We start from the raw sequence: 27,389 nt of genomic DNA on the forward strand, positions 1-27,389 counted from the left end.
TTCAATAACATAAAGCATTAACGAATTGGATGTTATATTTAAATTCATCAAAATTTCTTTCAATTTTGTTACAATTTTTTAATGAGTTATGTCTATTTTAAGAATATACAATAATAATAGATCGTCATTTGTTTTTTCAATTATTTGTTTTTTTTTGTGTGCATAATAATGATTATATTTTAAAACGCAGTCATTGGTACAATTATGAAATAGGGTTGCCATTCAAACGTGCATTTGACTACCTGTAGGAATTAACTACTTAAACAAATTACATTTACAAAACGATGTTAACGGGACTAGTCGGCAAAAGTATGACAACAGAATACGGGGATATAATTTCAAAAAGACGGGAAAAAACTGCGATTAAAAGATTTAGAAAGATTTATAAGCATAGAAAAAGGGATTTTTTTCTTATTTTCAAAAGAAAGAAAGATAACTTTAAACATCTTAATATATTTTAATACATATATATCAATGGAACCATTTGTTCTATACTAAATAGAAACTAATTTAGAGTTTTATATTTTTATTTTAACAAAAAAGATGGCATGACAACTGTAAAAATTCTACTTTTGTTTAATCTTTATCTTTCAGATTTTATATTTCTTTTTACTGTTTAGATCAATATTTTAAAATCTTATCTACTTCAAAGTTTGGCTAAAGAAAACAGAAACATATCAGATTTTAATCCTATCGTTGAATTTTACTATAAAAGTTTCATTAAGCCTAAAAATAGAATCTTTCCTTTTTCCAAACGCCTTTTATTTTTAGCAGATTTTTTTTTAACAGTAGGCACTTTTTACCACAAGTTATGAGCATCATAAATGTTCTAATAGAAGCCTGCCTCCAGTTTCATGCTTATTTTCATGAAAATTTTGAAAATGTATTTAAAAGAAAAATATTGTGAAGTAAAAAATTGCAAACGGCACGTATAATCCACATAAAGCGTAAATTGCAAAAGTGATCAGAGGTAAAGATATGCAAAACTTGCACTTATTGTAGAGGTATGTGATACATATCGATAAATCAGTCGTTAAGGGCATATAACATGTATATTATTACTTGAATCTTTAATCATTTCCTAAAAATCTTAGCACACTATTTTTATCTAAAGTTGGTTTTTCTTGAAATAGTTGTTTCATCTGGAGGCATGTAGATTTGATAAATAATTTTCACATGTTAAAATACATATTTGTTCTTTCTACAGGAAGTGGAAAATATTTTTGATGCTAAATATTCCTTAAATAAAATGGTATATTTGTGTTGTTTATTCTATGACATGCAATATGTTTGTGATTTTATTTTCTATGTGCCATTTTATGCATAGATTCATACTAGATAATTTGCAATAAAAGATAGTTGAAAAGAAACGCATATGTTTTATCTTATTGAACCTCAGAACAAGAGTTCTCGTTGACAGCTAAATGATAAAAGAAATGCTATGCTCAAATTTAATATTAGAAAATATTGATAATTATTTCACTGTCTTTTTAAACATAGAAAAAAAGTTTTGACTTAACACAAAGTAGAGATGTTATGTTTAAAATTCTACACCATATAGTTGGTCACAATATGAATATAAATTGTCATTAAAAAGCTGGTAGTTTTTTTAAAGAAAGTACCAACTTTGCTATGCCATAATAGGGTACACAGCTTCCCATGCATAGTTTATTCATTCTTTTATTCAAAATAGACATATTCAATAAGAATTTTATAGATTTCAATAAATTTTCTTGAATAAGGTATGACCATCCTGAATCCTAACGGGCACTATAAGGAACTGAACAATTGACAACATATGTCAGATATATACCTAAAAGGACCCCTGTATGCAACATTTAAAAAAACTTTACCGTACGGAAATCGAGTTATGTCCACTTTCTGAATTTCATCTTGGGTGTTGGAATGGTCTTTTTCAGAAATAAGAAACCTTTAAATAACTTACAATATCATCCTTATGAAAGATGTTTTCCCAATAACTTTTGATAAAAAAACATCATGTAACATTCAGCTAACGATCCACATAAGCAAAATGATTGTTTCTACTCAAAATGTATGAAATATGTATAAAAATGTTACCCTACCCCACCAATTTTAACACATGTTTGACCAATTTCCTACTTAGAGAGCCTAATTAAAAAAAAACCCTAGAATTTTCTAAAATGAGTGCCTGTTTTCAAAGTTTCCCTAAATTTTCTCAGAAGAATAGTGGTTGATCAGGTAGAATATTAATAGTCTTTGAAAATATCAGAAAAGACCCTTGGTTTCAACGTATTTAACAGTAGCTCTAGCCTATTTAAATACCCTTCAAAGCGGAGGAAATGCATTAAGATGGCCATACCTTAAAATATTTTACTCAAGAATGAGTTTAGTATATATCTAATAAACAAAATGCAACTCTCGTTTATTTTCTTTGAATATGATGAATATTATCTTTATTTCTTTTATTGTGATCAATTAGAAAAATCAAGATTAATAATTCATTATAGTATATCAAAATAATATACAACCTTTAGAAGTCATCAAACATGGCAAAAGTAAAACTGTTCCTGTAAATATATTCGGCGTCCCTTGATGGAAACCTTAAAGCATTGTCTACCCATAACCCAAACTGAACTTAAAATTAAAATCTTAAGAAAAAAAATAAGGTCGAAGGTATTTTGCGTATTTAAGTATAAGAACATAAAAAGCCACAGGCACCTTTTCCTATCTTCCCTTCATCTCTTGCGATGCAAAAAAAAATACGATTAGAAAACGTTTATGATAAATGGTTAAGCAAAGTAACAATAGCCGCACATCACCCCATCCCGGCACACCATTAGCGCAGAGCGCAGTCACAAAGAGCCTCGTAATCAGACGGCAACGATAAATGGTTATTCGTTATCTAAAGTACCCAAGTTGATATACTAGTAGACGCATCGAATATGAGTTTAATAAGCAGATAACCAGTTAAGGAGCGGGTCGAAATTTTATTTGGTTCAAATTTGACTGAATAACTTAATCTGTCAATACTCAAATTTCTACATTTTATAAATATCAGATTTTCTATAACAGCCATGATTAATTTGATAAAATCTTCCAATATCATTACCATCATTTCAAGTTTAAGATGGGGGGAGAAAAAATAGAAGCAGAAGAAAATAAAGATTTCAAAATGACACGAATTTAATCAAAGTTTCGTCACGTGATCTGTTTGAAAAGAAGTCGAAAGACGATATGCAAGCACCTAACCCGAAACTCCTGTAAAATAAATTTTTTTCCTGCTATTGACAATTTTCTCCTGGTGTGGTGCCGATGTTACCCACTTACTGAGTAACAATTCTTTTGTGTGGACATTGCTGTTAAAACTGTTCACGTCGTCAACTTCTTACGGCAACCGTCTTTAATTAGCACACACTACAATGTCAAAAAGGCTGTTAAGTCGAATACTGCGTATGCAAAAGCAGCGACGCTCTGCTTACAAATTATGAATGTCACTGTTTTTCAGTGGTAATTATTTTCTTGGCTAACGGGTATATGGCGTGACTGCGCGGAAAGACCAGAGGTTGCTAGGGAAGCTGAGGGCCATATTGCGTGCTGTAAAAGAATTTAATACCCAGGTAGAACTAGAATTTGATATGAATATCAATCTAAAGTATTGTTTTCTCACGGCGAAGACGCTCGAGCGACTCTCTCAAATCACCGACCAACTCCCAATTAAATCACGTGCAATTGAGAAAGGTAGTAAATTTTTCAGCCATTGATTAAAGACGTTATGACAGTAGGGCATTCAACGCCATATTGTGGAGCTTTTTGGTAGTTGTCAACGGTGTGTTATTATAAGATAGGTTTACATAGAGCGATGCTGAGGGCTTCTGAAATCTCGTTGTTGAGCTGGGGTTTTTTTGAATGGCGCTGAGCATTTTATGGCTTGAAAATTGGCATATTGTGACGGTAGCAGATTGATTTCTTATTTTTCAAATTCTTAACTAGCTCAAATGTGAACTGGTGACACATTGACAAAAACATTGTTTAATGATAGCTGCTGTCTTAGGCAAAAGCCCGCTTTTACTACAACCTGGCACCCACTTGAAAACTGAAATTTTGGAAATTCCAAAAAACGTTACTTTAGTTTGAAACCATTTCTTCTTTCGCATAAAATTTGACGGTTTGTTAAGTAGCCATTAAAAGTTAAGATCGCTATAAAATTAGACTACAATGACTTTAAAGATTTTTAAATACCTGCAAATTTATTTTTTCACATTTAAGTTAGCGCGTGCGAGTAAAGATACTATCTTTATGGCCCACCAGCATAAAAGATGTAGAAATGTGATTTTTCTATGAAACTCGCCTGGGCAGCTGGTGTGTTAATCCGTGATAAAATCTAGATAGAAAACACTTTAAATCTATTTTAATTACCAATTAAATCGTTTATGACAAATCCGTTTTTTGAAATTACAATTTGCAACGCTAAATGCATATAGAAGTTGCTATTGTGAAGAAACATAAATTTCTGATTTATGAAAATGTCTGTCACTGAAGAAAGTGCACAGATGAACTTGGAACTGAAAGAAAACGCGATCCTATCACTGAAAGGCCAGTGTTATCACACGATAAAAGACTGAGAGACACTATTTATAATGTTTTTAGATCTGCACGGATAAAAGCACTAGAAAAAATATTCTAAAATCTAAATTTGAGATATAGTTCTTTAAACTGCTACATCTAAAGAGAAGAACCAACTAAAATGATACGTCTTTTACGACAGTCTTTTTCAGCTTATAAATAAAGTTTTTGATTGAAATTTAAAACGGGTACTTTCTTTTCATCTCCCTTTGCTTGTCGGTCTTACAGACTTCCCAATCTCTCACCGGTAAAAGTGACCTCCCCATGAGTTTCCAGTCATTATAAACACTTTTTTACACTGTGACATGCATTTCAATTACTTTCAAAGAAAAACATGAAAACAATGTTAAGCATTTAGTCCTTATTAAGAAAATTTAAGCCTCCTCCTCCGTCTCCACCACCACACGCACATTAAAACACTTTGAAATGGGGTATAATATAAAAGAGACAATAACAACCAAGCAAGGCTTGACCTTGGCAATTAATAGAGGGTTATCTTAACTAATATGAAAAGGCATATACTAATATAGAAAAAATGAAACGCCATTATTTCTATATTAGGCAATTTTAAGTCTTTTCGTGAATAGCTAACTTCTATAAATTGAACTTTCGCTGTATAGAAAACGAACCCAATGTACAAAACTTTAATATCAGTGAAATTATTCAGGTCTCGAACTTGTTCCACTGGTCGTGGATATGTCTAAGTTGAAATAATCTTTTAATTATAAATATATAAATCTTAGATATGAATTACTAATTTACTACATACATGCATTTTAAAGATATGTGATAGTTTATTTCGTTTTTATTTTTTACTATGTTTTTTTTTTATTAAAATCTCATCCAACATGGTGCGTTTATCATTTATGTTCAAAAATGCATTGCTTCAAATCTAAAAAGAAATAAATGTTTAAACCCTATTTCCTGATTTTATAATTCACCAAATGTTTTTTTTCTCCTCTGTTTTTTTTCAAGGTGTTCATTTTTCATCTTCACACTTTTAAAACTACTTGTTCACAGCAAACAGCACCCAATTGATCTTCTTATCTATGGGTTTGAAATTGTACTATCTTTCTCAACATCATTTGTTATACTAAAAATTCATTCAATTTGTTGACGAAATACAACTTGCGTGTGTGCGCGTGAGTACTTTATTGCATCAGGAATAGAATATCTTGCAACGAGCATCATGTAATATTTAATCAGAATTATTTAAAAAAGGAGAAGGGGGAAAAACACAGAAAGAATAACGGTTCTACAGGCTTGGTTTTTGAAAAACGATCAAACACCATCGCTTCATTGTACATATTTCTTGTGTTATTAATGCTTTTGTTTTTAGTGTTCCCAATTTGAAGCTTGTTCTGCAATCAAGAAACGATAAAATAAGATTTGTGTTACTATAACGTTAGAGATGGATTAAGACATAAAGGTTTTCTGGTATAATAAAAGTGTTAATATGGAGAGCGGTATACGTTATCCGCGAACAAATGAGGTGTTAAATATCAAGCGTAAAATCATCGCGGGCTAAATGGAAAAATACACATATCACTGGATCTTTCCCGTTCGTAATGACTTATTGCTGTTGACACTTTTGATCATTACAGCCAATTGGTTTACTTTTTTTGTTTAATTATTTTTTTATCGTTTTAGATTTTAGAGAACCCTCATTAGCCGGACCACCAATTTTGTACTTTTATCAGTTTAAGTATGATATTTAAACAGATACCATGAGTACATGACCTTGCTGGTGTATAAATGTACGTGACTATATAAGTCAACGTTTAATAACATCAAAAATGTTTTTGTATCATAGTTTGGAGACTTTTCATTGAAAATATGTCAGAGTTAAATTTAAATACCCATACATATACGGTGCGTTAGCCGGAGTTCACCGGATACATTTTTCTGGGGTTTACTTATAGTGACGACCACAGGAAAGAGATAATGATAGAAAAGTCATATTCAGGTTCTCTTGCATGGGTTCATTTATTCTGAGGTTTCATATTGTGAAGACAGGGGAAGTGTTTTCATTGTTGCCTATGATACAAAAGAGAAAGAGCATCAACCCACGAGGCTAGCTAGTTTGTACGATGGGGCGTAGTACAATTAAAACTATATTTCAGCAAAATGTCAAATAATAATTGCATACCACCGATGGAGCCCAGAAAATAAAGTTTTGTTATAAATTTGAAAAAAGTCCAACCTTGTGATAAGGCATTGTTTGTAGAAATGGAATATGTACAAAGTGATCCATCGGAAGCATCAAACTCAGCAAAATTACATGAAAATTGCAGCCTTTTCAATGCGTAAAATATTCAAAAAGGAAAATGAGAACATAGAACAAAACTAAAAGTTGTAATTTTACATTACTCGTTACAAAATGTTCTATTCCTATGTTGCTTTTAAAAGAGTGTTCCACTTAAACAGCTTATTTGATATCAAAGTGTAAAAAAAAGATAAAAAAATAAAAAACGAATCAGGAAATACAATCACTTTTATAAAATTATAATTCAAGTAACATCATTTGAGCCGCGCAACGACAAAACCAACATAATGGGTTTGCGACCGGCATGGATCCAGATAGCCTGCACATCCGCGCAGTCTGATCAGGATCCATGCTGTTTGCTTACAAACCCTATAACAAGTAGAGAAACTGATAGCGAACAGCATGGATCCTGATCAGACTGCGCGGATGCGAAGGCTGGTCTGGATACATGCTGTCGCAAACCCATTATGTTGGTTTTTGTCGTGGCACGGCTTAAATTTTAAATACTTCTGCTTTCAGTATAGCCATCCTCTAATCTGTTGCATATTTCTTAGACTAAATGCTTCCATTCAGTGCGATTAATTCATCACTGCACAAAACAAACATACGCAATCTAAAATTGAAGACATTTTCTTCACGAGCACCTCGGGGGCTGCGTTTACCGATTGATTGATAGGCCTGGAATGTCATCTGGTGATCTTTTAATTTTTCATTTCAGTTATTCGATATGAAATCACAATTGTATCACATTAAACTCAACAGAGAAGCATATTTATCAATTTGTTTTAATAAAACTTAAAAGCAATATGGCAACTTTTGTGTCTCGCGCCGGCAAAATGTAGTTATCCGAGAAATTGAGCAATTCCCGCGAGACTTCGCGAGAAAATAAGGAAAACTAGACAGATTGCTCCAGCGTGATTCGAGGTTCAAAAAGCGTTAGATTAAACAAGAAAATTGCTCCGAAATTTCAGTCGCGGTTTCAAGAACATAATTATTTACGTAAAACATTGTTTGTTTCTGTCTATTTATTTTAGATTAGGCACACTGCTTTAATCTTAGAAGACATTAATGGAAAGAAAGTGATGATTGGATGAAAAAAAACATTCATCTTAGGTTGAAAAAAACATATTCACGCCCTCAAAGAACCCACATGGCTTTTGACTCCCCATAAGACGACGTAATTTGAAATACAATAATTAGCTACATATAATGCAAAATAATAATAATGAAAATAACTGTACCAGACTAAAAAGGCTGTGCAGTGTACATACTCACGAAGCACATGGAAATGCCTTATACAGACGATTAGCCTTATACAGGCCATATGACATGAACCAAATATTTCGCAACCAATAAACAGTCTCATTGGCCTTATGCCACAATTATACAGACTATCATTGCTCTATGTCCCCTATATACAGTCTGAACCAATTCTATGCCACCAATATACAATCTGATCCGACTCTGTGCCACCGCTATACAGTCTGACATGAACATATGCCACCAATATACAGTCTGAACCGACTCTATGCCACCAATATACAGTCTGATTCGACTCTATGCCACCAATATACAATCTGATCCGACTCTATGCCACCAATATACAGTCTGAACCGACTCTATATGCCACCAATATACAGTCTGAACCAATTCTATGTCACCAATATACAATCTGATCCGACTCTGTGCCACCGCTATACAGTCTGACATGAACATATGCCACCAATATACAGTCTGATCCGACTCTATGCCACCAATATACAGTCGGACTCGACTCTATGCCACCAATATACAGTATGACTCGACTCTGTGTTACCAATATACTGTCTGACTCGACTCTATGTCACCAATATAAAGTTTGACCCGACTCTATGTTATCAATATACAGTCTGATCCGACTCTATGCCACCAATATACAGTCTGAACCGACTCTATACCACCAATATACAGTCTGATTCGACTCTATGCCACCAATATACAGTCTGATCCGACTCTATGCCACAATATACAATCTGATCCGACTCTATGCCACCAATATACAGTCTGACATGAACATATGCCACCAATATACAGTCTGATCCGACTCTATGCCACCAATATACAGTCTGACCCGACTCTATGCCACCAATATACAGTCTGATCCGACTCTATGCCACAAATATACAGTCTGAACCGACTCTATGCCACCAATATACAGTCTGATCCGACTCTATGCCACCAATATACAGTCTGATCCGACTCTATGCCACCAATATACAGTCTGATCCGACTCTATGCCACCAATATACAGTCTGAACCAATTCTATGTCACCAATATACAATCTGATCCGACTCTGTGCCACCGCTATACAGTCTGACATGAACATATGCCACCAATATACAGTCTGATCCGACTCTGTGCCACCAATATACAATCGGACATGACTCTATGTCACCAATATACAGTCTGACTCGACTCTGTGCCACCAATATACAGTCTGATCCGACTCTGTGCCACCAATATACAGTCTGAGTCGACTCTATGCCATCAATATACAGTCTGATCCGACTCTATGCCACCAATATAGAGTCTGACATGAACATATGCCACCAATATACAGTCTGAACCGACTCTATGCCACCAATATACAGTCTGATTCGACTCTATGCCACCAATATACAATCTGATCCGACTCTATGCCACCAATATACAGTCTGAACCGACTCTATGCCACCAATATACAGTCTGAACCAATTCTATGTCACCAATATACAATCTGATCCGACTCTGTGCCACCGCTATACAGTCTGACATGAACATATGCCACCAATATACAGTCTGATCCGACTCTATGCCACCAATATACAGTCTGATTCGACTCTATGCCACCAATATACAGTCTGAACCGACTCTATGCCACCAATATACAGTCTGATTCGACTCTATGCCACCAATATACAATCTGATCCGACTCTATGCCACCAATATACAGTCTGATCCGACTCTATGCCACCAATATACAGTCTGATCCGACTCTATGCCACCAATATACAGTCTGAACCAATTCTATGTCACCAATATACAATCTGATCCGACTCTGTGCCACCGCTATACAGTCTGACATGAACATATGCCACCAATATACAGTCTGATCCGACTCTATGCCACCGCTATACAGTCTGATCCGACTCTATGCCACCAATATACAGTCTGAACCGACTCTATGCCACCAATATACAGTCTGATCCGACTCTATGCCACCAATATAGAGTCTGACCCGAATCAATGCCATCAATATACAGTCTGATCCGACTCTATGCCACCAATATAGAGTCTGACCCGAATCTATGCCACCAATATACAGTCTGATCCGACTCTATGCCACAAATATACAGTCTGAACCGACTCTATGCCACCAATATACAGTCTGATCCGACTCTATACCACCAATATACAGTCTGAACCGACTCTATGCCACCGCTATATAGTCTGACATGAACATATGCCACAAATATAAGTCTGACCTTGCTCTAACCACAATATGGTCTTACCTGACTCTATGCTACTAATATACAGTGTGACATGACCCTATGTCACTAGCATACAATCTGATCTGACTCTTTTCCACTAATATACAGTCTCACCAGGCTCTATGCCACTAACATCCAGTCTGACCGGGCTCTATACCATAATATACAGTCTGACCTGGTTCTATACCACATATATATAATATATATATAGTCTGACCAGACTCATTGTCACTAATATGTATATACAGTCTGACCTGGCTCTATACCACAAATATACAGTCTGACCTACCTGACCCTATACCACTAATATTCAGTCTGACCAGACTCTATGCCACAAATATACAGTCGTACCTGGCTATATGCCACTAATATACAGTCGTACCAGGCTATATGTCACTAATATACAGTCTGACCTGACTCTATGCCACCAGTATACAGTCTAACCTGGCTCTTTGTCACTAGCATTCAGTCTGACCCAACTTTTACCACCAATGGCTATGCCACAAATATACAGTCTGATTCGACTCAAGGCCAACAATATACAGTCTGACCCGACTCTAGGCCACCAATATACAGTCTGAAATGGCTTAAATCCACCAATATACAGTCTGATCCGACTCTATGAAACCTCTATACAATCTGACACGACACTCTATGCCACCATTATACAGTCTGACCGGGCTCAATGCCACCAATATACAGCCTGACTCGACTCTCTGCCACCAATATACAGTCTGACCTGGCACTCTGTCACCAATATACAGTCTGACCTGGCTCTATGCCACCATTATACAATGTGACATGACTTAACGCCACCATTATACAGTCTAACACGACTCTATGCCACCAATTTACAGTCTGACACGACACTATGCCGACGTTATACAATCTGACACGACTCTATGCCACCATTATACAGTCTGGCACGATTCTATGCCACCATTATGCAGTCTGACATGACTTTATGCAACCATTACACAGTCTGACACGACTCTATGCCACCAATTTACAGTCTGACACGACACTATGCCACCATTATACAATCTGACACGACTGTGTCACCATTTTACAGTCTGACACGACACTATGCCACCATTATACAATCTGACACGACTGTGTCACCATTTTACAGTCTGACACGACACTATGCCACCATTATACAGTCTGACACGACTGTGTCACCATTTTACAGTCTGACACGACACTATGCCACCATTATACAATCTGACACGACTGTGTCACCATTTTACAGTCTGACACGACTCTATGCCACCATTATACAATCTGACACGATTCTGTGTCACCATTTTACAGTCTGACACGACACTATGCCACCATTATACAATCTGACACGACTCTGTGTCACCATTTTACAGTCTGACACGACACTATGCTACCATTATACAATCTGACACGACTCTGTGTCACCATTTTACAGTCTGACACGACTCTATGCCACCAATATACAGTCTGTCATAACTTTGTTGCTGGGTGCTTTTCATTTGGAACTATTTCCATACTTAAATCTCCTTAAATACTAAACGACTTTTTACAATATTATATCAGTTGGGTAAAGATTGACATAAAGCAAAGAATTTGCTTCTTTGTGTAGCTATATAACAAGTATTATCACAAAGTTCAATGACGGACAAGTGTATACAGACAAGTGATCTGTTGTTCTTTGTATTTACAAACATGCGGATGTTTGTACGAATAATTGTCACCCATGGCTTTACTTTTATAGTTAGACATTATAACCATTAGCAACAGATGTGCATTTTGTCAATATTTTTTCATGTGATTATTAAAGCAAGAGTGACAAATCTAGTACATTTCTTTAAACTTAGGTGTTGAGAGTCTTCTCCCTTTTAATCATTGCCAACGTTGTGCCTGCACCTAATATAAACTGTAGGAAAAATAAAATCAATTGTTACAGAAATGTATCATTATTCAAAGTCCATGCTACAGGTTTCATATCCTATGCAATATAACTACTTTATGATTTAATCACCCTTATTTCTATCTCGATACTAAGTGTGACTGTACAATGTTTCTGGTAAACTTAATATATCCTTTTGCATGAGCTAAGCAAAGCATGAATATGATCACATGTTGTTTACTAGTTAACATTCGGAACTGCCTCGGCTATTATCTATAATAACCTCGGAAACAATACGGATTGAAAGTAGTTCTACCACGTGGTTTCAGATGTAAACAGAAACAGAGATAATGTAAAACGAATGTATATATTTGACATCTAATGTGTGTCCCGGTACTCTTATGCTTGAAAATATGTCTGACAACAATTTGCAATTTAAGTATGCCCACTGATGTTCAATTTTAAACAAATCCGACTAAATGTCAACAGGTTGGTTTTTTGTACTTTCGGTTTCTACAACCATAATAATAAATATATAAATAATGTATTGTTTGCTATTGTACCTATGAATTCACTTATTTTAGGTGGACTTTTACTACATATATTGGAAATAAACTTGTCAACAACTCCAAGCATTAAATTACTATTTGTTTACATGTTTAGTTTCTTAGCGTAGGTTAGACCGAAATACCGCATCCGTTCTGTGTATTCATACTATTGTGTTCGAGGTCCTTATCCGAAGACTGACGGAAAGGGCCGAGTAGTTGCGATTGACTAGTTAATTAAAAATGCATTTCATGTAAGACATTCTTAAAACTAGGCAAACACGTCCATCCTGCGTATTATTTTTGATGTGTATTTTAGACTGTTGTGCTTTAAAATTGCCAAAAAAAGAATGATGACTTTTCTAATATCTTTTTGTGGATTTTCTCTGTACTTAATGCGTAAATCAATTTTTAAAAAAATAATGCTTTTGCAACGTAGATTGGAAACACAGTTTAAAATACTCAGAACGATATGTCACTCCATATTAAATCATCATTACTTTGGCACCACATTTCTTTCAGCCTTTACCAGCCGAATTAGCGTATTGCTTTGGATTTCAAGTTAAATGGATTTCAATATCAAAATACAAAAACAGAGCTATAAAATAATAAAAAAGATCTTAAGATAAAAGAACTTAAAAAAAAAACTCACAGATTTGTGTTTTATTTCTAGATACATTTTGATTGCAGCAACACAAATAACAACATGTACAAGTTTATACAGAAAATATATGAACAGCAACAAGATAACAAGATATACGTTAAAATAGCACACTTATGAATATTATATAAAGATATAAGCCTAACAGATCATTAAGCAAATGTAACTTTTTTGTTTACATTATTGTTGCAGAAGGCTTTAATAACACAGTTCAATACATCTTCAAAAATGTTTGCCACCAAAAAAATTACAGGTATAAAACTTTATTACAATATTGACAAAAAAACATCAATTTCAAAAAGTTCAAAGTGGAATGCATCGAATCAATATGTACAAAACGAAGATATAATACAGATAAGGATTTGCAAATACACCATGACACAAAATTTAGCAGATAAAACGCGATAGGTTTTGTACATTGTATATAAACTACATTTCGTGTACATACAAATGATTACTGACCAGCAGTTAGCTAGGTGTTTTTGACAATTCCTTACCTCATTAGAGCAAACATTTTAGTCTAAACGTTTGGTTGGTAGGTATTTATGTTGCACCAACACAGTATTGGTCATATGGCGACTTTCGAGCTTTACAGGTGCAGGAAGAACCTTTGGTGCACCTTCCTTGCATTACTTCAGGCACAAACGGGCACCTGAGTAGATCCACTGACGTTCATAATCATAGGATTTCTATCAGGATTCGAACCCATAGCGGTGAGGGCAAAGTATTTTGAGGTCAACGACCTTAACCATTCGGCCACGGTCGCCCCCAAACGCATAGTTTAACAATACAGAGCTACTAACAAAAGTCTAACTTTGTGTCATGTATCTGACCGTCTTTCAGGTAGGAAAGCTGTCCCGTAAATTCTTCAGAAGATTTGAGATCATTTTTTCCATATGCTTAATTGTACAACCGACAATTTATTGTCTGGTCAGATATCACAAGCATGTAAGTTTAAATAAAGAATTCTATGCACAATTATAAGATAAAAAACATAGTACCGGCAAAAGTAAACTCTACATAAAAAAGCTTTCATATGCATGTGTAAGCTTATAAGCTGTTGAAATCAGATATACATAAAACAACAAAAAAGACAGCACCTTATATCTTGAGTAAATAAGGCCTATAATACAATATATCTGATTAATAAAATGTCATATTAATTTCTCAATTTTGTACAGGTCTACCTCAGTTGAATCTATTTCTTACCGATATTTTTCTTTTTAATTCTTTTATTAAAGTCAAACGCGATAAACTAGTACCAAGGGTTCATTTTGGAATCAATGTCGAAAAGGCAAAGTGCTTAAGCCCTTGAGCTTGACTTTGTCGACTTTACTGATCCTGATTTTGAACTTCGTGACGATTTCGTTGACCCCGCTTTACTCGACCTTGAACCGGACCTCACGGAACGTCCGGAATTACTCGGCATATGGACGCTCAGGGATTCATAATCTGGATTATGGTATGCCGGAACGGGCATAGACATGTACATGACGTCCTTCACGCTACCGGAAACACTATATGGCGGTGGACTGTAACCTACATATGGTGAGTATGGTGGTGGTCTGACACCAATATCTCCAGGAACCGCATGCGCGTTGCTATGAAACGCTAAAGCGCGCCCAGCAGAGCTTCTGGATGACACGGAGGAGGAGTATGTCGACACTGACGAACGCTTCGATTTAAGAGATGACTTTGTTGACCAGATATCATCCGGTTGTGCGTAAATATTCTCCGTCTTCGGGTGTTTTGTCGGTTTCTTCTTGGAGATGACTGGCAGACATTTTCGTCTGCATAGGAACAGCAGCAGCAAAGCCAAGACTACCAGAACAATTGCACCAAAAATTGGAGGCACTGCAAAAATATGTAAAAAGATAAAATCATTTCGAAAGCAATAAATAACCCAATTTTCGACTTGTTTTACTATGCTGTGTAAATTGTATTTCAAGATTCTTTTTAGAGCAAAAACTGTAAAACACAATCAACTATGTATTCATAATTATAAAAAATAACTAAAATTAAATTCTTCTAATTTGATTTTTGGGATGTATCTTGTGTAAAGGTACAACGCACAACTTACAAATAGCGCTTAGCTTCAATTCTGGCTCTCCAGTTGAACGCTCTCTTAAACCTATAGGCATATCATCAAAAGGTGTGTCTGAAAAATATCAATTTTGTATCATTAAATATCATAAACCAAACATATTTAAGTGAAATAAACATGATATAAGCAATGTAAAATGGATTGTACAAAGTAAAACACTGTAAGAAATGTAAGACTGTTAGAATGTTTGATTTACATAGATAGATGAAAGGTATGGAAAAAAAACCATCCCTCACCCGCAAAAAGAAACAAAACAACAATAACAACAACAACCCAAAATAAACGAAACATTTCAAAGTCAGAGTGACTTTGAAAGATTTTAAAGTTAGTGATAGTGTTTTAACATAACTAGTTTGGTCTTGGTTGGTAAAACATAGCTAGATGGGTAAAAAATTCCCAACTTTTATTGTTCATGGCTTACCTTTTCTGGTAACAGAGACACGGAAGTTACAAGATGCCATGTTACCATCAAAGTCATGTATGTTACACGTTATCCTGTGATCTCCGACCGGAAATCGTGTCCCGTTCCTCAAACTAGTATAAGTCTTGCTAGCTACTCCAACATTATCAGCTGCATTTGGTTCGAGCCATTTAACAGCCTCGTCTTCGAAAACATAAACATCTTCCGGACAAGAGAAGATCACGGGAGCATAAATATCTGGAAAAAAATGTTTGTATTGTTCTTGAAGTGCTGTTAATACACGGGGTAATGTACATGTATAGTACACAATAAAACATGAAACTTTATCTGCATATCCCTCGTAAGGAAATCTACCAAGAAAACGCTCAAGAGTTTGAAACTTAAGTCCACACCGCTATCGCCAAACATAATTATGTTTTTTGAGTAATTATTTGCATACCTTAAACCCTCTAAAAGCTTTAACAAATGGTCATTAAATTTAAGTATATTATTCTTAACAGTTGATTTTCTTTTGTGAAACAAATGTACAAAACACGTTGTATTAGTCCATCAGAAATAAAACTGAATTTTTTGGTGTATTTTTTTTTAATTCTTTAAAATTCTTATGAAAAATGCAGACTGTGTTCAGACAAATGCTTATCACCTTTCTAGCCACTTGATTCATATTTGTTTTTTTATTATTGAAAAAGAGAAGAAACTGACAATATTAATTTATTATTTATTTAATAATATAACAAATGTTTAAATTCCGAGTAGAAACTTTTAAATGTCAGAACATGTAGTTTCTTTCAATATTTACTAAGTTCAAATATTTTAATTTTCGCTGATTTTTCTGATGAAAGCTTAGACCTATCAAGAACTGCTCAAGAAAGAGTCCGCTTCCTGGAACTTACTAGAACTTGTCTCATTTGAGGAAACATGGCCGTGACCTTTTGAGGCTTCAAACCCATAATCCCTTTCGTGAGAGGCAGATCGTGAGCATTGACTCATTTCATTCCCATACATATTTAGTTCAATATCTATTTTTACTTAGATTTTAAATTCATTCATTTTAGTTTCGTGTAGTGTGAAATCCACAAATATATTTACCTCTAACGGCAACTTGGAACGAGCATGTAGCAACGTTGCCATAGTGATCGGACGCGTATGCCTCCACAGTTGTCACGTGGTCGAGCGGCCTGTCACATTTACAATGGTGAACAAAAGCTGGTCTGTAATTTACCTGCAATGCAAAACATGAAACAGTGTTTATCCTGACTAGTTTATCTTTTAATCCTTACTGAGGTGTTTTTAATATGACGGCATTTCAAATATTTTTTTCGATATTTATGTACCAAATGATATAACTTTTGTGCAAAATTTCAGATCATTGGCTCAGTCTGTTTTTTCCAGAATTATTATTTTAACTGTGAATACTTACTCAAAAATAAAAAAAGTTTAAAACAAATGAAAGCTGGACAAGTCCCTTTAAGAAAATTCTGCACAGGGTGAAGGTAAATAAGGTAAATCAATGTAAATGTATATCAAAACAACTGTTATGTCAAAGTTAATTAACTGACAATAAGCATGATATAGATCAAACAAACCTTCGTAAGCCAAACAGATAGCATACGGTAGATAAGTGCATCGTTTTAACCCCTTAAGCTATAGAAATTATGAAATGAACTGTCCCGCCTTTGAATTTGGAACATTCCGATCAAAGGTCAAGCGATTTCAAGAACAACAAAATAAAAAAATAACCTACCAACTGTAAAAAAGCCTGGGCAACCTGCATTGATGTTCAAGCTGGCCTTGATGGTAAAGGCTAACCTTTTTCAATTACAGTAGATTGAAGAATAAAATCATATCTCATATATTTACCTGAAGATTTACACCAAAATGATTGAATGCAGCTACAGATGTTTTGGTATCATCTAACAATGTCATGTTAGTGTAGTAGGAGGTATTTACATGGACCACGTGTGATGGACAATTAATTCGTGGCTTTGGTACCTCTGCAATAAAATACGTGATGATCAAATCAGCTTCTATATTAATAACAGTGTATGTCACATCGACACAGTCGGCAAAACCAAACTTCATAGAACGAGTTGGAGCAACACACTATTGCCGTATTCCGGTATCTACCGGACAAGGCGCTTGAATGATTAAATGCTAAAATTTCGTCTTTTCATCCGTCGAGATGCACTGTAAGATGTCGAATTCATCTTTTCACATCAATTTTAACACGGTCATGAATATGAAAAAAAATCAAAAAAAAATCGGCGACCCCCCCCCCGCCCTTCCACACACACGATATTCTTCTGCTCTGAGATCATGATTTCTGCAATGCAAGCGTCTAGAGGTATTGCTCCATCACTGCATGTTGAGAGATAAATCCAGATGCATTTTCCACCCGGGAAGAGCCAGACCAGCCTGCATATCTGTGCAGTCTGGCCATGGTCTATACTGTTGGCAGTATATTTCTTTTTTGTACTTTTTCATTTAAACTTTGACTGGACCGTTCAAAAATTGAAAAAGCAGGGCAACTCCATTACACAAATGCAGCAGGTTAAAGGTAAAATGTCATATGGCAACTTTCAGATAGAGAAGGGTTACAATGCCCCGCTTTGGTCTATTGCATGGCATCTGGACGGATTACGATGCCCCTCTGTGGTCTATCGCAGGGCATCTGAACGAACAATGATGCATCTTTGTGGTCTATCGCAGGGCATCTGGACAAACAATGATGCATCTCTGTGGTCTATCGCAGGGCATCTGGACAAACAATGATGCATCTCTGTTGTCTATCGCAGGGCATCTGGACGGATCACGATGCCCCTCTGTGATCTTTCGCAAGGCATAACAGGGCATCTGAACAGAACTGACATTCTACAAGCTCATTAGTTAGCTTCCATATGTATGAAAGAAGTTAGTGCATGCCCGAATTCGAATCACCGAAAGCGAGCGTAAACAACATGAAATATTCTCCGAAATATGATATGAAAGTACATCGCATATACGTGTGTTCGTTTTGTACTTTAAAGCAGCAGATTTGTGCTAATTTTCATGAACATTTTTAAATGTATTTAAAAGAAAAAATTTGTGAAGAGAATAACGTATGTAATTTACACATTGCAAACGGCACTTACAATCCAAGTCTGAAATAGTTTGGTTTCTTGCGAAGACAAATAGCCGGAAACTTAGAAACGCCTTTGTTTTAATTGAACTGATTGCTTTAATGACAGTAATAACTAATAACAAATCTGACATATGTTGTTCTGGTTTATTTTCAATAAGCATCTTTCAACTTTAAATGATGAATGAAGTGTTTTTTCCCGTTTTTCAGTCAATTAGATTTAACTAGTTAGTACAAATCACCTGCTGTCAAGTTATGGTTCTGGTAAAAAATATGCATAGTGCATTTCAGGGGAAAATATAGCATTTTTAGGTGAAATATACCATTTTAAGGGGGAAAATATACCTATTTTAATTTGGGCTTGGGGAAACAGACTTTATTCGCCTATTAAATAACGGAAACACAATCAATTGTATGAATACATTGATACATGTATGTTATACTATATACCTGGACATACTAAGCAGCACTGGTCAGGTCTGGATACTGGTTGTCTTCCTCCAGCGCACTTCGGCATTGCACACAACTTTGAAACGCACTCCATCTTCCCGGATTGATGACATACACATGTCTACAATGTAGATACAATGGATGATATAATATTTTTTCTCATGTTTTGACTCTCGGTGGGGCTTTGTAACACCGCACTTTGGGGTCAAACGCACTTTGGGGTCGGACCCCAAAGTGCGTTACGTACTTTGGGGTCGGACCCCATAGTGCGTTACGCACTTTGGGGTCCAATTTCGACCCCAAAGTGCGTTAAATAGGTACATATGCATTTTTTAACATCAGGCAAACGACCGCACTTTGGGGTCATAGAAAATTAAAGTTCATTATGTTTTAAATAATATATTGTAGTCCAAGCCAATGGTAAACAAAAAAATCAAGGCATTAAATAGACACAAACATGTGCCCTGAATTATAGTAGAACCAATAGGGATTTCAATGATCTTGATTAGTAAGTGAAGAACTTTCACCAAATAAATCACCAAATAAAGAATTTGTATCTATTGTTAAGCTTAAAATATTTTTTCTCAAATTTTCCATTTATTTTAAAAGAATGTACACCTTTCATTAACTTCATTGTGTTTAGCTAAATGCATTATTTTCCCGTTTTTTATTTACACATTTTTAAGAAGTATGATAGTCTTAGCATAGACAAAGGTATAAATTCTGGGAAATCTTAGTAAGACATTTCAGTAAAAAATGTGCCTGATAATATGTTGAAAGGGCCATTTATTTAGCTAAATGTGACATATAAGAAACTTGACTAGGTGTAGATGCGGCTTTAAGTAGTAGTCCGTACAGGCAGTACTAAAAATGTCAACTATTTAAGTAGTCGCACATTAAGAGCGGAGCGCCAGAATAATATAAATTTTCTTTGGGGGTATAAAGGGGAATGTGGGGTATTATTCCCCCCGAGGGTTAAAAATAACGTTTTAAAGGCACATTATGCTTTTATTTGTTTTTCTTAAAAACTTTTTTATTTTGATGTTCTTCTATATTTTCCAAAAAATACACATTGGCTAATTACCTGAACCATCTTTTTCATCTGTTGCTTTTTGGCAATGATGAGTACAGTTATAGTGAATTAGTATTTTATATGGAAGTCAAATACTACAGTGTTTTGACTTCTTTTATGACGAATAATTTCACAGTTATCGCTAATTTATTCAGATAACAAGCATCTTACATTTCTCAGATACCATTATTTTAACATTATAAAATTCATGTTTGCTCTTTCTTAAGAAGTATGTAAGATTTCCCATAAAAAAGCCTTTGGCGAACGGTTGTTCTGGAGCTTACAAAAACCCTTAAGTTTGTTGATAAGCTTAATAATGTTTTTGTAAAAATCACTATTTATAGTCCGATCGAAAAAAAAATTCACCAGAACATTGCAATAGAGTATATTTATAGTTCTTTGGAAAAAGACATTAACTGCATTTTTTTCATTCCCAACATATTTAAAATGGGGCTCAATATGGCACAAAAAGTTATCAAGTAAATGACCGACAGAACGGGATACTTTTCGCAGCATCTTTTAATTCTAGGAATACATAATTTCTGTACTAGAGTATTTTGAACGGTGGCATAAAAGTGACATTTGTATTTTTTTATACTTTTTTTTGTTTTTCGTAATATTTTTGTTTGTTTGTCGTAGATATTTTTTTTTAATTGTAGTTTTGAATACATACTTTTTTTAGTTTTGCATACATATTCTTTTTTAGTTTGCATACATATTTTATTTTAGTTTTGCATACATATTCTTTTTTAGTTTGCATACATATTTTATTTTAGTTTTTTTTGTACATATTTTACTATTTGATTTTAGTCTTAGACTAACTGTATAGGTCTTGAATATGTTTATCATTGATATAATGTCTCTTAAAATTCTTAAATAGAATGGTCGTATGCAGATTTTATGTGAATATGTGTAAATATGTATAAAAATGTATGTATACGAATGAGACAAAAATAAAGTATGAATATATATTTTATTTTTGTTTTTTCGTACATATTTTTACATGACGACATTTGCAAAGTAGAGGTTTGGATAATTACACCATTTGTTAAACACCATTTTCAAACACTTCGCCATATGTAAATTAGTTTTATATATACTCAACTATGGGCTGAGATTTGAAGGCTGTTTTGATTGGCTAAAATATGTATGAAAAACAAAAATAACGTATGTACTAAAAACAAAAATAAAATATGAATGCAAAACCGAAAAAATATGTATGCAAAACTAAAATAAAATATGTATACAAAACTAAAAACAAAAAAATGCAAATGTCACTTTTATGCCACTGTAATTTTGTTATATGAACACAATTTTTAGATATTTCAAGTGGTAACATTAATGAAACTTTTATCACTTAAGCATCATAAAGTATTGACCGCCATCTTGAACTCCAACTCAAATATTCCAATGTCGCAGATAGAAAATAAGCCAGTACTCAGTATTTAAGCAGAACTCAGATGACACCTTTAGACCTCTTGAACCCAAAGTGCGTTGATATGTAGCATAATAACGCACTTTGGGGTCAATTTCTCGATTTTGATCCCAAAGTGCGTTTAACCCCAAAGTGCGGTGCGAAGTTTAACGCACTTTGGGGTCGGACCCCAAAGTGCGTTTGACCCCAAAGTGCGGTGTTACAGGGCTTTGAGCTTAAAAGATAACATGGTGGTAACATTTCATCTTTACTTGTGAAGAGGGAACAAAATTAAGATTGTTTCGGGGTGTGGGGGTGGGGGAGAGGAGTGTGGTAGGTTTACGTCGCCCTAACATTGTAAAGGTCGTATGGCGACTTTCCTGCTTTACTTGTGTATGTGCCCCTTCGTGCACTATTACAGGCACGAACGGGCACCTAGGTAGAACCACTAACAGTTCGTAAGCTAGCTGGATAGCTGCCTCACATGAAAGAATCCAAAGCTGTGAGGGGCAAGTGGTTTGAAGTCAACGAGATAAGTCACTAAACCAGAACAATGAAACGAAAAAGTAATTGTAAACAAAATGTTTTCCAAATAAACTAAAATGTAATCATACAGTGCAAGGCTCAGGTCTGTAAGTCTCATTGACACGGTACTGCTGGTCTTCGAACTTGCAATACACCGTCTTAGGTTGCCGGCATATAGTGCTACAACCCTCCCTGCAACAGACACTGTTTCCTGAACATTCGCCATTACTGTTACATTTCACACTACATGTTCCGTTTGAGGATTCAGGCACGGGACACGTGCTTGGGTGTGTATCTGAGAAAAAAGTTTAAAACATGTCATCACAGAAATTTGGCTTGGAAACTTTAAAACACAATTGTCTTTGTACAAAGATTTAAAGATCAAGTTCTCGGATAGAAAAAAGTATGAAGGCTTCTTATTTTAGAAAGAAGGTAATATGGTAAGATTGCAAGCAGGAAAAGGACGATCAAAGCAAGATATCCTCATGAAATATACTTTGATTGGCGATTTAAGAGAATTAAATGAAACAATTTAACCATGTTTTGTCGCACAACAGTTGTGTCAGTATTGTCCCGCCCGATTTTATTTTTTGGTTTATCACACCGTTCATGGACATACCACATCCCAGCAAAAATAGATTGGAAATGATAATAGTGAATCAAGAATCTTCAGCCGCGGCCATGGACGCGGTTGTTATATATACGATTCTTTTATTATATGACAAATATGCGCCAAGCAATGAAAATAACAAACGAATGCCAAACATGTCAGAAATCCTTAAAGAATAAATAAATGAACAAGTAAATAAAGAAAGTAATAAGAAATTGTTACATTTATTTTCGCAGTGGGTTCCAATATAATCTGGTGTACATATACATAACTGATCATTCCCCTGGCGGTAACACCTTCCTCCATTTTGACATTCCAAAGTGCATTCTGTTGAAACAATAATACAAAACAACTCAAGATATAATTTCATACGAAAATATGTATTACTTGTCATCAAATTGCAAAACTAGTAGTACCAGAAGAAACTTTTTTTGTATAATTATTCAGTTTGTGAGTTATAGTAAGATTCAATGTTACACGTAACACCTTAATCATATTCTTTGGATTTCTGGCGAATATAATTATAAGCTTTAGAAGTGAAAAAGCGAACGACTGTTGACCATCAATTCAAAGTCATGGTTTCTATTGACATCGAGCAAAAAAAAAAAAAAAAAATAGTAGAAATAGAGAAAGTTATACTATTTGCCTAAATTGTCATTGTTCGAGATCGAACTTACAGTGGATAGAAAACAGAAGAAGAGACAGGTAAATAACACTTACCTTGAAAAAAATTAAACAAGACAGAGAAACAGCTAAATGAAAACAAAAAAATGGTGGCAGAGAAAAAAAATCCCATCCAGTCCCGAATATATAATTCCAAAAAAATCATATTAAAAAGAAAAAATAAGAGTCTAACCGACAAAAGGGAAACACAAGAGAGAAATGTAAGAGTTACACACAAAAAGAGAGCCAAACACAGAGAAGAATTGAATTAAGAGAAAATAATTTATTAAACCACACACAGAGAGCAAAAACCAGATAATTACAAAATGAAAAAAAAAAATATCTGAGCTAAACGACACAGAAAACAAACACAGAATACCGAGAGAGAGTTTCAAAATACAGGACATAACAATATTTCCCCGGACAATAAACAAGAAGTGAAAAAGAACGGGCAATAATTATATACAATCAATAAAATATATATATATATATATATATATATATAATAAATAAATAGATAAATAAATAAATAAATAGATAACCGCCTCCTTGAATATCTATTCTTTACCTGCTGTTTTTTTTTTAATGAACTTGTCCATTTTATTGATATTAAGATGAAATTAGTTATCCGAAATTATAGAGCCAGGTCAAACTGCACGGACGTCCGGGCTCGCTTGGCTCTATACTGGGAGAAAAATGTTCATCCAGGTTAAAGGGCTAAAACGGCAGTCTATCCTTAGATATATGAAAACTATACTTGAGAACCAACTACAAGTAACACAACAAGACACTCCTACTAAACATTGTATACCATGTCGAATTCAACCATAACTTTCTAATAAAACATTTCCCTGATATTCCGGAACGTCACTGGTAAAACGGCAGCAGTGTCATTTTGGAACGACACAGCTTAAACGGCAGCAACGTCATCCCGGAACGGAAGTGGTACAACTTCAGCAACGTCATTTCAAAATGTAACTTTTATAACTTCAGCAACGTCATTCCAGAACGTAACGTGTAGAACTTAAGCAACGTCATTTCGGAACGTAACTGGTATAACTCTAGCAACGTCATTTTGGAACGTAACTGTTATAACTCCAGCAACGTCATTCCAGATCATGCTCGCTGATACATAGAGGATATTTGTTTGTTTTGCATGTAAGATTGAAATATAATTTCACTGAGTGAACACCAGATACAATATTTTCACGAGTGGCGTAGCCACGAGTGAAAATATAATAGCTGGTGTTCACGAATGAAATATATTTCAATCTTATGTGTAAAACAAATAAATGTTCTTTTTATTTCATGCTTTTTAAGAGATTTTAAGTATTTTTCACTGATTTTGCCGCGTAACGTCGCGCATTCTCCTTTGTGACGTCATCACATCATGACGTCAAATCATCAATTTTGAAATATAGTTCTGTTAAATTTCTCTAATTTTTATACATTTTTTAACATGATGTATGGTAACATCGACTTTCTTTTCCTAAAGAATCACAATTTACGTATGAAGGCATTTATTTCTGCCTGTTATTCCATTTAGTTATGATTTTCTTTTCATCCGCATTCGGATATAGTCCGGCTACAGTGAAAATTATATTTTATAAATTTCACTTGTGGTTTATCTGAATATAATCATCTGATATATTACTATAAAACACGGGAAAGCATGAAATAAAGATTTTTTTCTGCCGGGTCGTACAGATGCATTACATGTAGAGACCCATGTGTATAACAGGAATATTACACATGTAAACCAATTCATAAGAATGGAATAAAAAATACTTAATAAGTATTCAAATTTAAAAAATACTCCAGTACTTGCCTAGAAACAAATGCTCTAAAAGAACATGACCACAGCATTGCCCAGCCGAATCAGTGGCAGACGCCTCTACACGCGTATAGTTTGATGTCGGATTATATGCCACAGAACATGGCGGACAGACGCAGGTTTGTAATTTACCTGTAATAAATTATTTAAATATCTGAAAGTCTTCATCATTTTAAAAAAAAGGAGAGTTTGCTTTATGCTTATTGTACCTGCCTCTCACAACAGTTATTGTGTGTTGGAGCAGGAATTTTAATTTTACAGATGTATAAGAAGCTCTAAAAATTATATAGTGTTCTTATCCTGACCAGCAACACCTCGCGCGAGATTAATTGGCTCTTGGGCTTTGGGGTTGATCTGTGTCAGCCAATTTTTTTTGTGACCAAATGTGTTTACATTTTCACCAATTCTTAGAATAATTTACATCTTTTAAATTTTATTGCTTTTTTGACATTTTTCAAATTTTTATGGTATTTTTTTTGATAACCATAACAAAAATTTACGATAACATGGCGGCGTTACATATTCGGCATTGGGTCAACCATGGTCTCGGGGAAAACTCTCAAAAATGTGAATTGCGGGTAAAAATTCCTTGTACAATTTTTGTGTATTGACGTCATAGCTTCATCTCCAAATAAATATGGCCCCCCCGGGGTTACATTCATTGTTTAGTACCGATTGGTTTAGGCACAAGGACTGAGGTGTTCTCTCACTTATAGTTTTCCTTACACAACAACAAAGTCTTGTTACAAGCTAATAATCAAATTTTAAATTCAATACCAGTAAAAATTGAATAGAAACCAACAACAATATTCATTTGCGATTAAGAAATAATTAGGTTAGGTCCTTGACTTCAAGAACTTGCCCCCTTACCCCTGTGTGTTCGAATCCAGCAGGATTTAAATGCTTTTTATGGCCTAGCGGACCCTTTAACAAACTTTATGTTACTTAGCTATCGCTTAGCTTACGCAACGTCGGTGGATCCAAACGTCAGGCGTTCCGGCTTATACTTGAAATAAATGCAGGATAGGGGCCGCTCTGAAGTCACTTCCACAAGTTTAAAGCTGGAACTCGCCCAATATGACATCTCCTGTGTTGTTTGCACGTTTAAATCCGACTAAAAAACAGTTTTGCTTTACTGCTAGATATTTAGATACTGTGGTTGAATAGTTGGGACATACCATTAAACTTGCTTCCATCCCAATCATATTGCTTCTATGGACGGTAGGCTTTACTCAACATCACAGAATTTTTACCATTTGCTGGAGTGCACCAAGAATAAGTCACTCGGAGGGGCAATTTTAATCTTGGGCCTTTCCTATATAAAACTGAAAAAAGAAGATTCTGAATAGTAAGGTTTTTTTTTTGCAGCAGCGCAGCAGCAAGCAGTTAGAGCAAAACAATAATAATCAACAAAAATAAGAAAATAATAACAAACAAATAAAAATCAAAAATTTAAAAATTTAAAAACGCACAAAAAACAAACAAAACTGGGATTTAGGGGAGAAAAGGGGGAAATTTAATTTTTACTGTAAAGGTCAGTTTTTAGTTCGCACAAAAAATGAAATTTGGATTTCCCTTTTTTAAAAACATTTTTTTAAAAAAAAACACATAAAAACAAAAATTTCAAGGCATAGTATTTTCAAAAAACAACCGTATTTATTCCCTTTAAAAACCCGTCCCTCACGGTTTTCCCCATTTGGGTTTTTAAAACC

The 27,389-nt window shown here is 34.7% G+C and overlaps 1 protein-coding gene across 1 annotated transcript; it reads right to left on the bottom strand.

Moving 5' to 3' along the window:
- Positions 1 to 13,453: 13,453 nt before the first annotated feature.
- LOC132754950 (uncharacterized) lies at positions 13,454 to 23,543 on the bottom strand. The gene is made up of 8 exons (XM_060745707.1): positions 23,403 to 23,543; positions 22,660 to 22,865; positions 19,560 to 19,680; positions 17,852 to 17,985; positions 17,081 to 17,213; positions 15,992 to 16,228; positions 15,547 to 15,624; positions 13,454 to 15,320 (listed from the first exon to the last, which is right to left on the bottom strand). The coding sequence occupies exons 3-8, from the start codon at positions 19,651 to 19,653 to the stop codon at positions 14,770 to 14,772; spliced, it is 1,227 nt and encodes a 408-aa protein (XP_060601690.1). The 5' UTR covers positions 19,654 to 19,680; positions 22,660 to 22,865; positions 23,403 to 23,543; the 3' UTR covers positions 13,454 to 14,769.
- Between the last annotated feature and the right edge of the window lie 3,846 nt (positions 23,544 to 27,389).

This window comes from Ruditapes philippinarum, unplaced genomic scaffold, assembly GCF_026571515.1.
Source record: "Ruditapes philippinarum isolate M1 unplaced genomic scaffold, ASM2657151v2 ctg4315_1_1_1_1, whole genome shotgun sequence".
Taxonomy (NCBI): Eukaryota; Metazoa; Mollusca; class Bivalvia; order Venerida; family Veneridae; genus Ruditapes; species Ruditapes philippinarum.

What these genes read in the sequence shown, in the direction of transcription:
- LOC132754950 (XM_060745707.1), bottom strand. Translation starts at nt 19,653, where the DNA reads ATGGAGTGCGTTTCAAAGTTGTGTGCAATGCCGAAGTGCGCTGGAGGA. An exon ending in ATTTTGGTGTAAATCTTCAG is followed by an intron (nt 17,214 to 17,851) that starts GTAAATATATGA and finishes TTTGCATTGCAG; the next exon opens with GTAAATTACAGACCAGCTTT. An exon ending in TGTCTCTGTTACCAGAAAAG is followed by an intron (nt 15,625 to 15,991) that starts GTAAGCCATGAA and finishes GATATTTTTCAG; the next exon opens with ACACACCTTTTGATGATATG.